At 42.9% G+C, this 14,870-nt stretch overlaps 5 protein-coding genes across 10 annotated transcripts; 2 read left to right on the top strand and 3 right to left on the bottom strand.

Annotated features, from left to right (window-relative positions):
* Positions 1 to 7: 7 nt before the first annotated feature.
* LOC105699539 (probable tubulin polyglutamylase TTLL1) lies at positions 8 to 2,309 on the bottom strand. Its single transcript, XM_012424633.1, has 9 exons — positions 2,211 to 2,309; positions 1,772 to 1,903; positions 1,643 to 1,708; positions 1,382 to 1,560; positions 1,132 to 1,318; positions 877 to 1,078; positions 585 to 815; positions 408 to 517; positions 8 to 339 (listed from the first exon to the last, which is right to left on the bottom strand). The coding sequence occupies exons 1-9, from the start codon at positions 2,276 to 2,278 to the stop codon at positions 207 to 209; spliced, it is 1,308 nt and encodes a 435-aa protein (XP_012280056.1). The 5' UTR covers positions 2,279 to 2,309; the 3' UTR covers positions 8 to 206.
* Positions 2,310 to 3,841: 1,532 nt separating this feature from the next.
* LOC105699494 (uncharacterized protein CG13380) lies at positions 3,842 to 5,211 on the top strand. Its single transcript, XM_012424527.1, has 3 exons — positions 3,842 to 3,940; positions 4,112 to 4,320; positions 4,460 to 5,211. Exons 2-3 carry the CDS (start codon positions 4,120 to 4,122, stop codon positions 4,535 to 4,537), a joined length of 279 nt encoding a protein of 92 aa, XP_012279950.1. The 5' UTR covers positions 3,842 to 3,940; positions 4,112 to 4,119; the 3' UTR covers positions 4,538 to 5,211.
* Positions 5,173 to 6,946, bottom strand: LOC105699493 (probable 39S ribosomal protein L23, mitochondrial). 4 transcript variants are annotated; one of them, XM_012424524.1, is made up of 4 exons: positions 6,791 to 6,946; positions 5,858 to 5,918; positions 5,483 to 5,762; positions 5,173 to 5,399 (listed from the first exon to the last, which is right to left on the bottom strand). In XM_012424524.1, exons 2-4 carry the CDS (start codon positions 5,869 to 5,871, stop codon positions 5,244 to 5,246), a joined length of 450 nt encoding a protein of 149 aa, XP_012279947.1. In that variant the 5' UTR covers positions 5,872 to 5,918; positions 6,791 to 6,946; the 3' UTR covers positions 5,173 to 5,243. The 4 variants fall into 4 exon arrangements, with proteins under 4 accessions (XP_012279947.1, XP_012279946.1, XP_012279945.1 ...); XM_012424523.1 differs by lacking the exon at positions 6,791 to 6,946 and adding an exon at positions 6,463 to 6,568; XM_012424522.1 differs by lacking the exon at positions 6,791 to 6,946 and adding an exon at positions 6,171 to 6,281.
* On the top strand, positions 6,665 to 13,652 carry LOC105699491 (ubiquitin-protein ligase E3A). Of its 3 annotated transcripts, none has more exons than XM_012424520.2 (12): positions 6,665 to 6,796; positions 7,480 to 7,615; positions 7,734 to 7,809; positions 9,700 to 10,065; positions 10,155 to 10,465; positions 10,561 to 10,764; positions 10,833 to 11,132; positions 11,197 to 11,397; positions 11,562 to 11,839; positions 11,920 to 12,136; positions 12,213 to 12,448; positions 12,647 to 13,652. In XM_012424520.2, exons 1-12 carry the CDS (start codon positions 6,750 to 6,752, stop codon positions 12,765 to 12,767), a joined length of 2,493 nt encoding a protein of 830 aa, XP_012279943.1. In that variant the 5' UTR covers positions 6,665 to 6,749; the 3' UTR covers positions 12,768 to 13,652. The 3 variants fall into 3 exon arrangements, with proteins under 3 accessions (XP_012279943.1, XP_012279941.1, XP_012279942.1); XM_012424518.2 differs by having other exon boundaries at positions 7,734 to 7,914; XM_012424519.1 differs by lacking the exon at positions 6,665 to 6,796 and adding an exon at positions 7,072 to 7,179 and having other exon boundaries at positions 7,734 to 7,914.
* LOC105699492 lies at positions 13,484 to 14,796 on the bottom strand. Its single transcript, XM_012424521.1, has 3 exons — positions 14,641 to 14,796; positions 14,343 to 14,477; positions 13,484 to 14,265 (listed from the first exon to the last, which is right to left on the bottom strand). Exons 1-3 carry the CDS (start codon positions 14,690 to 14,692, stop codon positions 13,982 to 13,984), a joined length of 471 nt encoding a protein of 156 aa, XP_012279944.1. The 5' UTR covers positions 14,693 to 14,796; the 3' UTR covers positions 13,484 to 13,981.
* Positions 14,797 to 14,870: the final 74 nt, after the last annotated feature.

The raw sequence follows: 14,870 nt of genomic DNA, 5'->3' as shown, positions 1-14,870 counted from the left end.
TGCGACTCTCCCCGCGATTATTTAAATCTTCGTATATACATTCTTGACGCGAATCTCACTCTCACGGTTGGGGTAACGAGTCTAAAGCTTTTGAAAAGTATTTTATAAACCTCGGCCGTGGGAATTTGTACCGTTCAATTTACAGGATTCGGTGCTTTTAAAGTGTCCTTTGGAGCTTTCTTCGGCCTTGGCCGTCGGGCTTTTTTTCATTTCCATTTGTTCGAAGCCCTAGACTTTCCAGTTGGGTTGTCTCTCTCTTCCTGGGCAGCCAAGTCTTCGTCTAACAATAACTCGAAGTTTCCCATTGCTTCCTGAGACGGACATTTGTTCCATCTTACGCTGGGGAAGAAAAATCATTACTTGTAATTAACGTGAGATTATTTTGTTTTATACGAACAAACGCTTACTCAGGTACACCATCCGGTGGTACTACAATTGATACTATGTTGTCGATCAATTTGTATTTTAATATTCTATCGTTTACTGTGGTAGACGTCAAAGACGGCGAAGCGTTCACCTGGAAATCCAATATGTAAATTAGAAACGTTCGACGTCTCCGTGCCTATCGCTACAATAGTCTCTACCTCGATAAGCCAGGGCTTCAATTTGTTGTCGATTATTATGTCATAACCGTAACATTCAAAGCAATGACGGTCATTTGCCATTACCGGGGCCACGGCCTTTAACGAGTGCACGATACACCAAGAAATGTTGGAAAACAGCTTTTCCGTTACAGCTTTTCCACGAGTGCTCTCCAGATACAGTCGAAGATTCTGAACGCTTAATTTCCCACCGTGCAGACTATTGTACTCGTCCTGAAATAACGCATTTAATTCTTTATCCAGTACTAATAGAATTATTACAGAATATACATACCCCGTGCTTTTGTACAGATACATTAGTGAGGTGCACATACATGTTGTCCAGTTCTTGTATACTGGTGTCGTATTTAACGGTGCAAAAGCGGCAAAATCCCAGTTTAAATAAATAGGCTTTCAGCGGTCTAAACGAAGTAATTAACACGTACAGGCGGAGGTCGAACTTCTTTCCACCTATTAAAAGTGGATTGTCGATGTACCTGAAATTTGTTTATGCTTGTATTTCGAATAACGCGTTACTTAACATCCTTACCTTGATATCACATATGACTCTTTGGTGAGGTTTGGATTAAATGGGTTCTTCGCTTCGCGGGACCATTTTTTTAATTTGCTTAATTTGTTTATTAAAAATATTCCCGTCCCTTGCGACTTTCCACAAGGCTTCATGATCCACGTACTTTGGGGCGACTTGCGATATTCTTCCACGAACATGTTGTAGTCTGAAAAATAGTGTTTTACCTTTTATATATAACATCAGAGAAACAAGGCGAAATCTTGGTCACCTGCAGGCAACACGAAAGTCACAGGTATGAAGTCCAGGTGGAGGTATTTTCCTGGGCCGTCTCCTCTTTCAGCCAGGGGATTTCCTTCTCTTTCCAAATCCTTTCGGTATCTCTTTATGTTCTTTACCAACAGATCCTTTCGCGTAAGTTCATAGTGATTTGGAAAGTGATTGATGGTCCTGCGATTCCCAATTTTTTTATTTATTTATAATGCTCCCTTGATACGTTACCTCATAATATTTATTTAATCATTGTGCCCACTGGTTGTCTCCCATTCTGTATCCAGTCTCCACGCTGAAGATGGATCGACACGACTGCGTGACGGCCCTGAGGAATTTAATTTCCTGATTATACAATTGTATTAAGAATGTTTTTTTTTATTTCTATCACCAGTAAAAATTCCAGTCGTCCTCGGGGCCGACTTGAGTCCAGCCTCTTTTTTCAAAATTGTAGACTATCACGGACTTGTCCATGTCCGTGCAGAATGTGACTTTCATCTTGTCCGTTCCTACTGTCGGCACCCTGTGGATTAATATTAATTATTAATTTCTTATTAAATCAACCCATCTCAAAATTGGCTCCTAATACTTGTAAAACGATACAGGCACAAAGAGGCGGATTTTAAATAACACGTGGCTATTTTATATTAATCTTACTGTATATCTTCTATGTGATACATTTCTAAAGGAGCTCGCGTACGTAAGGACTATTCCAACTATCTGCTCAGCGAGGAGAAAATCTATAAACATGGCGATCGCATTTACCAGGACAGTCGTCGACTAGTTTAATTGGACCTCAAAAGACGGAATCGCGTATAACGAAACTGTACCTTCCATAAATAGAGGACAAATTACTGTTTCCGGTCCGCTTGTTCTCCACACCTGCATTACTCGCCATTCTCTGTTGCGAGTTTGATCGGTTTAATCGATTCGCCATGGCAACCCGGGATACTTATTTTACTGCAATTTACTCCATCGTAGCCGGTACTTTTCGTCATTATACATCGTGGATTAACATTTGCGATTTCCCTACAAGAACGGCCTAAACTTGTCTGAGCTTTCTAACTAGGTCTAAACTTTCACCCATAGGCGAGCTTATTTACAGTTAAACGTATTCCAGATAGATTAATGTACGCAATGCGTTTCTGGACGCGTGGATAAGTGTCCTGGTTGTCGGGATTATTTACAGATAGGGAATACCTATCGCCCCTTTCGGATTAAGGCAGGGAAAAATCAAGATAATGGGGTAGACCAATTTTCCCACAATGGCGTCCTGCTGTGCCCTAAGAAAGGTTTTATGGCGTCCTTTATCTAGACTCACTCGTAATACTTCCGGATAGTTTGAAACGATTACGCAGGGTTTACTGACGCTCTCCTATTTTGTCACATCTCTTTTGTGTTCATCAGACCTGCACGGGAAATGTGGAAATTAGGTACGACAAGACTTTGAGGAAACCTCGAATATAATGGAAGGATTAAAGTATAATAAACTTACGCTATTTTGGAGCGATCGAAACGCGAGAAAGAAGGAATTCTCTTAATCTCTAGATTTACATTCTGAAAATCAGTAACTTGACAGAGTTTAGTTGTAAAAATGTAAAGAAATTTTTATCTTACAGGTTACCTAGAACAGGTCGTGGATTTTTATAAAATCGAACGTTTAGTTTCTGGCGATGTTCATTTCGGTGTCGAAAATAAGCGAAATAGAGCATTTAGACATTCGATTGTTACGGCCTTTTTTTATACATTTAAAATAAATCCTTCAGGGAGTTACCGCGGTGTCGCCCGAGCTTGCGCATGCACAGCTGCGGCGGCTACCGCGTCGACCAATCAGCGCACGCCATTCGGTCGAGGCGCCACTGCGTCGACCAATGAGCGCGCGCCATTCGGTCGAGGCGCCACTGCGTCGACCAATGAGCGCGCGCCATTCGGCCGAGGCGCCTCTGCGCCGACCAATCAGCGTCGTCGCGCGAGAAACAAAGAACGACCGCGAACTCGCGACGACGTTGCCGGCTGCTCACGCAAGATGAACGTCTCGTTGCTTTAAAAGTAAATTTCGATACCCCTCGGTGTACTTCGGACAACTTCACACCGCTTCGTTGACAAATCCTGTAACCACGTGTGCGATCTCGACAGATATCGGGATTAATTATCGTCAAGTATCCGCATTAATTGATCGCATCCAGGACGTGATTTCTGCCGGTGAGTCGAACGCATTAAAGTGACACTTTACTTGTTAAGAATTTCGTGGACAATTAATAATGCAAGCGCTGCAATTGTGCCAAATAGCGGGCACGTAGATTCGTGTCTTGAATCCCAATTGAATTTGTCACCGGTCCCTTTTGCGAAAGAAACATTACGCGTAGTTTTCAAGTGCGACCTCGCTTCTTGTCAATTGGCGAGGTCTGGTCGGTTTAAGACTCTTGTAATGGGAAGTAGACTCGGGAGGAATGTGCATTGTTCGGTGTAATTGTTAAGGATTGCTTCCTCTATGACTTTGAATGGGAAAATTGGATCCGGGGAGAAAACAATGAGGGCTTGTTTGGTGCTAGAGAAATAGGTACAAAAATGTTTACGTTGAACCTTGGTTCAATGGATCATTTATAGCAATGTGTATAAGAGGTGGAAATTACTGGGGATGTCTTTAATTTGTCACTAATGCAGCTACATTAGTAATTCAATTGTGTGGACATTTATTAGCATGGTACTAGTTAAAAAAATAATTGTTTAGGTCTGGACATGGCATCAGAACTCTGTAATTCCACCGTGTCAAACGACTCCACCTGCATTAGAAGAGTGATCCGAGGAAGGGGTATTGCACAGACTAATTTCCCAATAAATAAATGCCTTTGCGACAGACCTCGGTCGCACGTACTCTGCAGGGTTTGTGGATTCTTGACCTGGGGTAGGATTCGCTATGCCTGCCCTTTACATCCACTGGTTAGATCAAAATATATTTTTATATTTTAAATGTGAATTTACTTTTAAGAGAATGTCAGGGTGGTGAGGATGGTTGATTATCTTCCGTTACATAATTTTGGTTAGAGCTGTTAATAGTTTTGGTTATTATTATTTTCAGACACTGTTTTTGAGTGATTTGACACAATGCCCGTGCTGTCGTGCCTACGAGTTCATGCTGTCAGAGTTCAATGCATAGCATTATTAAAAAGGCTATAATATATTTTTATACTTTTTTAATTATAATTATAATATAAGATGTTTAGTGTGACTACAAAGTGATTGGAGTAATATTTTAAGGCAGGTAAACGATCAAAATAATTTCCAATGACATTGATGTAAGTTTTTTCATGAGTTAGATCAAAGCAAGAAATTTGCTTAACAAGACGAAATCTTTTATTTGCATAAAATCTGTTTTTCAAGAAATAACATTTCATTTCTTAATTTAGCTGCCATTTAAAGTATTATTTCTAAGAAGACATAATGTTAACATGAATGTCAAAAATTGTTTCACCAATGTAAGGCTATGTGCAAAGTCAGTTAAGTTTCAAATATGTATTAGAAGAGTCAAAGTATGGATCGAGATTCAATACCTAAGAGAATCAGATAACGTAATGTTTTGTTTCAAATATATATTAATGGAGACACAGTCAAGAATGCTACATACCAGTAATTTGTATCTCAAATTACATGTTAGCAACGATACTTGCAGCTGTGCAAAGTTCTGTGGAGCAGGAATATAAGACTATGTATACGCATTAGCATTGCGTAAAACTTACATGTAATATAAATATAAGATAAAATCAATATATGTGTAATAATAGCAACACTTGGTTGTGAATAATACATGTTTATTTTCTCATTTACAATTAATTCTTGTGTAGATTTACTAAAGTTCTAATAACTTAAAAACTGTACCAATTAGGTATACCGGTCTCAGTTTCCTTCTTGCATTTTGCTTTGTGCTCTTTCTTTGCTTCTTCAAGCATTTTCTTCTCACTCTCCATTGGTTTCTCCGTTTCAATAAATAAGTCCGGAAATGTGAAGGACTCACTTTGAGGCTAAAGAACGCAAGACATGGATTGAATTTTCCTCATTTTCATAAAATGTTGCTAAGAACGTTTGGTAAAAATTGAAGTCTTACCAAAACTACATAAGCTACTTTGTAGTCGTCATATTTTATTACATATGGAGTCTTAATCCCCTGTTCCGTTTTACCAGGTGCAATCCTCGTCCTTACCTCTACCACAGGAATTTTATAGATCTTTTCCAAATAATTCCGTATATCATACTTGGTCATTTTCATTGAACAGTGAAACTGTACAATGTTAGGAGGTTGCTTTATGTCTGGCTTTACTAACTTCATCCAGAAATTTGGTAAAAATACACGTAGTTGTGGATTGCCTCTTTGATATAACGGATACCTAAAAAGTTGTGGCTTATGTAATTTATGTGTCTTAAGATTCACATATATCCATTAAGTGAAAAATAGAATAAAAATTTAGTGCCATAAACTCACCATCGTGTCGACATCCTTTTTATTTATAACAAACTCAGCGATGTTCGAAAGATTTTATAACCTATAGCACATAAGCCCCCTTACTAACGTGAGTCTATATACGAGTACTTTAATTTCTACAGATTTTGCAAAATATTCTGTTTATATTTAATCTATATCTACATTCCTACGCTTTTATATTGATCAATTATATTAAGTAAACCTCGAGAGCTTAACCTCAAAACCAAACCCGTTGAGGTTAGAATTGAAACTTAACACACATGCGCAATTAGAACTAAATGCATTTTTGACGGCGCCATCTCGCACGATGTACCGAACTATATAGATTCTTCACTTGGGAGTCGATTCTCTTTTCTTGAAAATTCCCGCCTTCGTGGCGGTCGGGACGAACGGCGCTCGACACTCGCAGCCAATTTCGAGATCGTTCGAGATCGTTCGAGATACTTCAGATACTCGAGATAATCGAAACTCGCGGCTGGTGCGTTGCGCGCAGGAGGCAGAGCGGCGGAAAAAAGCAGACAGAATCTCGTTGTGGGAAACTCGTATCGCGCGCCGATGAAGCGCGCGAATTGCAGCCGCGAGTCTCGAGATTGAGGAGCGCTAACCTCTCGGTGGAGGCCCGTCTGCAGGTCGAGCCCGTCGCGTGCGCAAAATACAAATTCCAGTTGGTACCAACCACCAACGGGGACCAGCGGTCGTCCTCTCCCCGCTCGCCCCGGACGTACCTAACCCCCACCATCCACGCTCACAGGGAAACGTTGCGCTAAATTTAGTTACTGTGTTAGTGAGTTATTCACTCGGCCAGCTCGAGGTGGTAGTGATACGGTGCGAGGATTCTGCCCGATTCTGGCGTTGCTCGCGAGGAAGGCAAAATTACGAAGAGAAACGTTCTATGAACGGCAAGGGCCAAAAGGACCCTGGAGAAGACCTCACTTCCAGGTATTAATTGCTCCGTGCTTATTCCATTCCAACCTCTTTCTTTATTTTCAGGCCCCCCCAAAGAAGGTGTTGATTCCTCTCGCTGCTCCTACGACATGTCAGTAATCCTGGGATAGGCTGCGTTGAATTACGTTAGATCGGTAGTCAAGACCTCGTTCGACACTGCACGCCGTGACGACTTCAGCAGCTTGTTTACATCCATACGCAACTCATTGGTCGGTTTATTTATAGCGCTCCGTTATGATTCTCCGGTTCGCTCAATTTTGCAGTGACATCTTGGCTTGATCGTGATTAGGTTAAGCGATATTGTAGTCCAGGTGCAGCAAGAGGAATCTGTTTATCGGCGATTATAAAGGAGGAAATGTTCAAAGGGAAGTTATTTTGTGAGTTGTAAAGGTCAAAAAGACTCCGAAGGTCTTCCTTTCGACGTTTAACTCAATTAGTACTGTGGGGTCTAATTCTTGACTGTATTCGAAGGTTTTATGCTTTATTCCCCATCTTTTGTAGAGTTTCATGAATCATTGATTAGGTTATAATGTGACATTACAGTTCCCTGAATCTTTTAATTTCTGGAAACATCTAGTCTTGTTCTTTTGTCCCTTGTTCCTTTGTTATTAATTTTGTTTTTCGTACACCCTGTAGTCGTTATTTATTTAGAAATAAAACATTTCCTTTGTCCTCAGGGTAGGAGCTGAGAGCCCTTGCAGCGACATGAAGCGTGCAGCTGTCAAGAAATTAATTGAACGTTATTTTTACCAACTTACCGATGGATGTGGAAACCCCTGGTGTGACAATCAGAATTGTGCTTCCAGTGGAAAAGTATGTTGAGCCTTGTTTAGTTTTTTTAGTACCATTTATTTTCTGTGTCAACCAGGTTCGATACATTCTACGTATTAAAGAATCATTTGATTTTATTGTTGGTGAATTTGAATAACAGGTGACAAACCTAACACCGGATCAGGCAGCGGCACAGGCCATTCAGCTGTTCTCTCAAGAAGCACGACTATGCGATGGTACGCAGCCCAGTAAAGTCGCCAGGACCACCCTGGAACCTGGACCGGTATCTTTAGCTAAGAGTCTTCCATCGAAAAGTGTAAATGCCACCGGTGCAATCGAAGGTATCGCATCAAAACTCGACTCTGGTGAAGCTACCTCACTAGATATATCGAAAACAAATGATGCGCTTGGAACTTCTACTTTTAGCAAGAAAATCCCTGTTCAAGTTCAACCAAGTTCTGTTGATAAAAAGAACGAATGCATGCAATTCAGTAACGACACTTCATGTCTTTGCGAGAAAATTTCTAATCGCCGTAAATTGATATCTGATGGTAAGACAGACGAATGTCGACAAATTAGCAACACTTCTTTGATTCTTGATACAGCTAAATTCAAAATTCAACCTTCTAATAAAGCAAATGTTCAGGTACAAAGTGATAAGAAAGATCTTGAAATTATATACACGAAATCTCTTAATCCAATTGAATCAAGTTCAATTAACGCATCAAGTAACGATGAAATACCCTCGACTCATACCTGCTCAGTAATTTACTGTCACGACAAATTAATAACGAAGGCCGCGAACAAGATGAATCCGCTTGATAAAACTAGTTCTAACATGAAAACCCCAAATGCAAAAGTTAATCAGAATACTGTCAGCAAAACGCACATAAATTCGCAAATTAATAAAAACAGTTCTAACAAGAAAATTCTTCAGCAAGGAAAGTCGACGTGTCCTGCTAAAATAATGAATTCCTGTATGAACAGGGCTTACAAAAATGTCGCAAATCCAACGCGAGTAAGAAATGATAAAATAAAAAATGTACAGTTTCGTCAAACTAATTCTAAAAAGAAAAATGATCAGATAAAGATGAATGCTAGAAACAAATCGAATGTACCGGTGCAAATCAGTAATGAAATCAGTTGGACTCTTCCATATAAAAAAGTTCTTAGTCAAGACAATTATAATTCCAAAGAATCAAGTTCATGCATGGAAATCGATGACTGTATTTGTTCGACATGTCATTGCCCAATAGAACCTCTTACAGGTGCAGAAAGGAAAGAAGATTGTGAAAAAAATTCTTCGTATAGTCATTTTTCAGACAAAACGAATGATAGCAGGATGCAAGTTGAATCCTCTAACGGCAGCATGCAAATGCTATGTTCTAGTAATAGCATACAAACACTATGTTCTAGTCGCACCATAAAAATAGAATCTTCTGGTTGCAGCGTAGAAACACAATGTTCTTGTGACAGCATACAAACTCTCCCTTCGAATAGTACGGAGACTCAATTTACTTTGAGCACGGAAGAGTCTATGAGAGTCGTGAAGGATTCAGCTCTTGCTAAAATATACAACGCTTACTGTGTAACAGTTCCACCCCGTCAAGTGAGAAAATTAACTAGAAACCAAGTGAGAAACGCGAGAAACCAGCCAAAAGGGAGAAAGCAGCCGAACAGATCCGTAAGACTATCCAGCATTGATCGGAACAAGTATTCTCCCCATGCTCGTCTTTCAAAATTACTCGTTCTTGCTTTGTACCTCACTTACCTAAACAACAAGTGATCTATCAGAGATTCTAAATCTCCCGCGAAATGTGCCATAAATATCAAGTGCGGTAGATTTATACATCTGACAGTATTTCTCCGTCCTGATAAATTGAAGGTGTCGAAGAAGTCCTCTCCGAGTGCTTGTCAGGCAACTGTACCTTGATGTGCAATAAACTTTTCGTTACTGTCTTGCCGACTAGTTCTTTGTTACGTAGCTTAGTGTCAAGCGCAGTTATTTGTTAATATAGACTTCTGTCAAAGCATCGGAGACTGAAAGATAAAGCATCGGTTAGGCTTTGCAGCTGCATAAATTTCAAGTCACATTTTCAAATTAAATTCTAATTTCCTCCACACAGAGAAACCAGTGCCATATCTCACCGAAGCGAAGCTTCTGGACATAATAGAGAGATGTAAATCGGAAGGCTCATATTCTCTCCTGATCCGGACACTGGGCGAGGTCTTCTCAACAGCGGACAACCTGAGCTGTAGTTTCCAAAAGAGCGAGAAAACCGACTCACCCCTCGCTGCACTGCTCGACAGAGCTCCGGACTCCCTTCTACGTCCCCCAGGTGACCTGAGCAAAGAAGCCGTACGGTCTCTTCAGGGTGAGGACAAAGAAGAGGATAGCAGCGACCCATCACCCACCGTTCCTCACCCTGATGACTCCAGTGTCGACTTACCAGCCGTTCGGAGAGCGTTTGCTGCTCTCTGGTCGTTACCAGGTGACTATATCTTAGAACCACATACCTGGGGATGAAGAGCCACTGCCATTCTTACTCTAGATAAATTCTTATAAATTTAAATCCTCCAGGAGAAGCCTTCGAGTCGGCGCTCATCCACGCCCTAGTCTCTTTGGCGGATAGTATAGAGTTGGACTTGAGGGTCTTTAGCGCAGCCCGATACGACAGTATCGACAGTCTCCTGAATGTGTTCCTCATCGTCTTCGAGATCCCCGCCTTGGGGAACAGCGAGTACCTGGAGCTGGCACTTCACATGCTATGTAAGGCCGTGGCCTGTCTGCCGATCGCGGCTCAAGCCAAGATGGCTCGGATTTGGGCGAGGCATTGTAAATCGCGGCTTCCGAGCCTCCTCCAAGCTCTTCAGGAACTCATCACCGTCAAGGTACGGCGATTAAAGTCGTCGACGAGGATCTCCTTCCTAGCCAGTGAATATTGTACCTTTGAGATGATACTGATTTCTTTCCCTCCCGATTACAGGTAATCTCGGGTTCCTTCACTCGAGACTATTGCGTCCAGGACGCAGAGACCATCACGGCTCCCACGAAGGTGATGAAGATCGTCTACTACGCGAGTATATTGGCAGGCGAGCTGGATAGTTTGGAGAGCTCCCGAGATGAAGACGACGACATGGCCAACCTGGACAAGTCGAGTCACAGGAACACCTCCTCGCAGAATCTGCAGGTATGGGGGGATTTAACCCTGGGGAATTTAATTTGGAAATAATCTTTCACCTGGTCGATCCTCTTCAGGATCCCCTGGCTGAGCTGCTGGGCATCTGCATGCTGGACGCCAGGAAACCGGAGATTTCGTTCAACGACTTCTACAACGAGCCCCTAAGCGACATCGTCGAGATGGACAAGGACTTCGCCTACTACAAGAGCGAGGACCCGAAGAAGTTCAGCTTCATGAATTACGCGTTCATCCTGACCCCGGCGACGAAGACGTTGGGTCTCTATTACGATAATCGCATCCGCATGTATAACGAAAGAAGGATGAGCTTCCTGCAGACTGTCGTGGGTCAGCCTACGAATCCCTTCCTGAGGCTAAAGGTGAGCTGGCACTCCGGACTCCCGGTGATCCTTCCCCAAGGGACTAATTCTTCCTCTTCAACAGATTAGGAGGGATCACCTGATAGACGACGCCCTGGTCGAGCTGGAAATGGTGGCCATGGAGAATCCTACCGATCTCAAGAAGCAGCTAGTCGTGGAGTTCGAGGGAGAGCAAGGGGTAGACGAAGGCGGCGTGTCCAAGGAGTTCTTCCAGCTGGTCGTGGAGGAGATATTTAACCCGGACTATGGAATGTTCACGACGCAGGTGCTGATCGAGTCTATAGAAAATGTAGTTTGGTTAATTAAGGGGATGTTAAAGTGCCATCCGAAGGGCCATGGGAACCTATATCCTATGTCACTTTTGCATTGCCTTAAGGAAAATTAAGCGAAACCCATGGTTAATGGAGGCGATTATTAATGGGGGTGCAGGAGGAGACCCAGACCACGTGGTTCAACCCTACGTCCTTCGAGAGCGACGCCCAGTTCACCCTGATAGGCGTCGTCCTCGGTCTGGCTATCTACAACAATGTGATCCTCGACGTGCGTTTCCCCATGGTGGTCTACAGGAAACTTCTGGGGAGGAAGGGTGGCTTCGCCGACCTCGAGGACTGGAGCCCGACTCTGTACAGAAGTATGATGGAAATGATGAATTATATCGGGGACGACATGCCCGATACTTTTATGCAAACCTTTCGCGTCGGTTACAAGTAAGTCATACGTGGAGACGCCTCTTTCGGGCGATATATATTAGAACGTGGTTTTTATTTTTCCTATTCTAAATTTCCAGAGACGTCTTCGGCTCGGTACTCTTCCACGAGCTCAGGGAAAACGGGGACGAAATGTACGTCACCCAGGAGAATAAGATGGAGTTCGCCGATCTCTATGCCGATTTTTTGCTGAACCGCTCCGTTGAGAGGCAGTTCAGGGCCTTCCGGAGAGGTTTCCAGATGGTCACCGACGAGAGTCCCCTGGCTCTGCTTTTTCGGCCCGAAGAGATCGAGCAGGTGCGCCTCGTTAATGCGTTTTACCCCCCCTGAAATGGGATCAACGTTAACAGGGTCGTTTTCATCCCCTTTTAAGCTGGTGTGCGGCAGCAAGGTCTTCGACTTCGCCGAATTGGAGGCCGCCACCGAGTACGAGGGCGGCTACACGGTCGACAGCGAGACCGTTCGCAATTTCTGGCAGGTCGCTCACTCGCTTTCTCCCGAAAGCCAGAGGAAACTCCTCCAGTTCACCACCGGAAGTGACAGAGTTCCTGTAGGCGGTCTGTCGAGGCTCAAGATGGTCATCGCGCGACATGGGTCCGACTCCGACAGGTACTTCGTGGCTAATCATGACCCCTTATCTATTTTAACCCTCGGTTCATGACGATTTACCTGTAAATCTCTAAAGATCCTTCTGACGTTGATTTTAATCGGTAACCGCGACGCGAACCGAGGGTTGATACATTGACCACCAAAATTCGGATTTTAAATGGGCTTTTCCATTAACATCCGTGTAATTTCATGTTTAAGATTGCCGATAGCGCACACGTGCTTCAACGTCCTGCTCCTGCCGGACTACAGCTCGCTGGAGAAGCTGCAAGATCGCCTCCTTAAGGCGATCAACTACTCCAAGGGATTCGGCATGCTATGAACGCCACCTTCGGGGAAGACTCCGAACTACATCGCGCCCCCCCTTTGCTCCCGTCCCCCGAAATCTATTTATTTCTAATCTCGAACATTTGTGCTAGCAAATACCGGTAGTGTGTGCGAATTTAGAAATGGTTGATACACCTCGATGGTCGATTAACGGTCGATTGGAGCGCGGTTTGACGTTTCCTACGCGACCGGGAAAATCCGCGGCCATGTTGGGCAGCTCCTCCCCCGGAGTAACTTATGGAAGCGTCGCGGTGGTTTCTTTATTTGCTTCCATTCCAACGGTAAATTGCCTTCGGTAAATCTGTCGATCGAGCGTGGAAGCTTCCTAGTTTATATTTTCCTTTCAATTTCTTTCCTTTCCACGTGTTTACGACGACTCAGTTTATTCGTTTCTTACGTCCGACCGAAGTTTCGAAATTGGCACGCGCGCTCGATGTATTATGGCGAGGCGAATGCTCCAAAGACAAGTGAGACGCGCGACTGTGATGCGAGTGAGAATGCCGAGGAATCGGGTAGAGATAATATTGTAGAAATAATATAGTAAATAGCGTAACAGAGCACGAGACGAATTATAATGCCGCGAACGCCGAGAATAACCCTCGACGGACTACAAATGGCGGAGAGGGAGAGAAAGAGAGAGAGAGAGAGAGGGAGAGAAAGGTGAAACCGGGATGCACAGATTTTGTAAAGTAAAGCGTCCTCGACCGAGACTCTTGCGTATCCTCGTTTTAATTCGTTTTACACTACTATTACCTCGATACGTGGTCGGTTCTGAGCATACAAGAAATTTGTATAAACGTTTGTAATTAGCGACTTTTCTAAAAAGGCGCGCTACACTCCGATATCTTAGTTGTGTGACAATAAAGTACCGTCAAAAAGAGCCGATGGCTCTTTTTCTTTTTATTATTTGCTCTTCGAACTCGGACGATACAAAAATATACCTATTTACAGTCCTTACGAGTACGTAATATGTAAAGTATATGTATATAGCGTAGATGTAGCTTTGTACGATTATCGAATGGACGGAACACGAATTGCAGACTTTCATGCACGGTGTAAAGAGCCAAAGCTTGCAACTTATTAGAAATCTTCTCGCAGGTATAAAAACTTACAGGTCTTAGGGGAATGTATAAATTACTGTGCCGTAATTACTCTTAAGCCGTTTGGTCTAGGCAATTGTCAATATGCTATGTACAAGGCTTGTACTTGTCAAATCGATACAAAGTAATGGACGGCAATGCCTGCTACTGCTAGCAGTGCCGAAATCTTGAGCTCTGTTGCGTCGTTGCATCTATGGTCGAAGTAACAGAAGCACCATGTTACTTCGTCATAGTAATCTCTGTGTATATCCAGTTGGTGGATACTGTTATTCACATAATGTCCTAATCGAACGTCTTTCGCAGCCGGGCGGCAGCCCTCGTATCGATCAGCCGGGATGTCCGTTCTGAAGTTGCGCACCGAACTGAGACAGTCTCGGGTGATAATAGTTTCAGCTAGTCAAAACATAATACGGTGGTATGTCATTCCGGTATAATTGCATTAAGAGCGTGTATATACCAAACTGACTTACATCCTTTTCTTTCGATAATTTTTACACATTTGTCATCGTACTCTGGACATGTTTCGCCCCAGTACCAGAGCCAGTTCAGCGGAGTACCACATCCTGGGTGATTGCTCATGCATCGATAACAGTATAAAGATTCCCCTGAAAAATGCAACAGTATAGTATCGATAATGGTCGAAGTCAAACGTGATTATAGATACTATCCTACACGTTACAGTCAATTATGCAAAAGGGTCGCAAAAATTAAAATCAAGGAAACCACGCCCTGGCATAGCGAAAAGTAGCTGCACTTATATATATATACCTTCTGAAACGAGCGATCCCAAAAGGAATAAACCACACAAAACTTTCCACATTGTAATAAAAATAATCGACTGTAATGAAAAGGAATTAGGCTCTAAATTATGTTAACTCTCAAGTTGACGCATTCGGAAGTTGAATTAGGTGACACATGTGTGAAAACAATACCACGCGTTTATATCGATCGTGAAAGCTGGGGATCTAGATTGTCGTAATTGGGTGTAAACGCTCAGT

Source organism: Orussus abietinus, unplaced genomic scaffold (assembly GCF_000612105.2).
Source record: "Orussus abietinus isolate OABI.00-Male unplaced genomic scaffold, Oabi_2.0 scaffold8, whole genome shotgun sequence".
NCBI classification, from domain to species: Eukaryota; Metazoa; Arthropoda; class Insecta; order Hymenoptera; family Orussidae; genus Orussus; species Orussus abietinus.
This window is presented reverse-complemented; position numbering and strand designations above follow the sequence as displayed.

What these genes read in the sequence shown, in the direction of transcription:
- LOC105699494 (XM_012424527.1), top strand. Translation starts at nt 4,120, where the DNA reads ATGGCATCAGAACTCTGTAATTCCACCGTGTCAAACGACTCCACCTGC. An exon ending in CCTGCCCTTTACATCCACTG is followed by an intron (nt 4,321 to 4,459) that starts GTTAGATCAAAA and finishes TATTATTTTCAG; the next exon opens with ACACTGTTTTTGAGTGATTT.
- LOC105699491 (XM_012424518.2), top strand. Translation starts at nt 6,750, where the DNA reads ATGAACGGCAAGGGCCAAAAGGACCCTGGAGAAGACCTCACTTCCAG. An exon ending in ATCCCTTCCTGAGGCTAAAG is followed by an intron (nt 11,133 to 11,196) that starts GTGAGCTGGCAC and finishes CCTCTTCAACAG; the next exon opens with ATTAGGAGGGATCACCTGAT. An exon ending in ACCTTTCGCGTCGGTTACAA is followed by an intron (nt 11,840 to 11,919) that starts GTAAGTCATACG and finishes CTAAATTTCCAG; the next exon opens with AGACGTCTTCGGCTCGGTAC.
- LOC105699492 (XM_012424521.1), bottom strand. Translation starts at nt 14,692, where the DNA reads ATGTGGAAAGTTTTGTGTGGTTTATTCCTTTTGGGATCGCTCGTTTCA. An exon ending in GGGATCGCTCGTTTCAGAAG is followed by an intron (nt 14,478 to 14,640) that starts GTATATATATAT and finishes TGCATTTTTCAG; the next exon opens with GGGAATCTTTATACTGTTAT. An exon ending in AATTATCGAAAGAAAAGGAT is followed by an intron (nt 14,266 to 14,342) that starts GTAAGTCAGTTT and finishes TGTTTTGACTAG; the next exon opens with CTGAAACTATTATCACCCGA.
- LOC105699493 (XM_012424524.1), bottom strand. An exon ending in AAGTAGCTTATGTAGTTTTG is followed by an intron (nt 5,400 to 5,482) that starts GTAAGACTTCAA and finishes TGCGTTCTTTAG; the next exon opens with CCTCAAAGTGAGTCCTTCAC.
- LOC105699539 (XM_012424633.1), bottom strand. Translation starts at nt 2,278, where the DNA reads ATGGCGAGTAATGCAGGTGTGGAGAACAAGCGGACCGGAAACAGTAAT. An exon ending in TATCTGTACAAAAGCACGGG is followed by an intron (nt 816 to 876) that starts GTATGTATATTC and finishes GCGTTATTTCAG; the next exon opens with GACGAGTACAATAGTCTGCA. An exon ending in CCACCGGATGGTGTACCTGA is followed by an intron (nt 340 to 407) that starts GTAAGCGTTTGT and finishes TTTCTTCCCCAG; the next exon opens with CGTAAGATGGAACAAATGTC.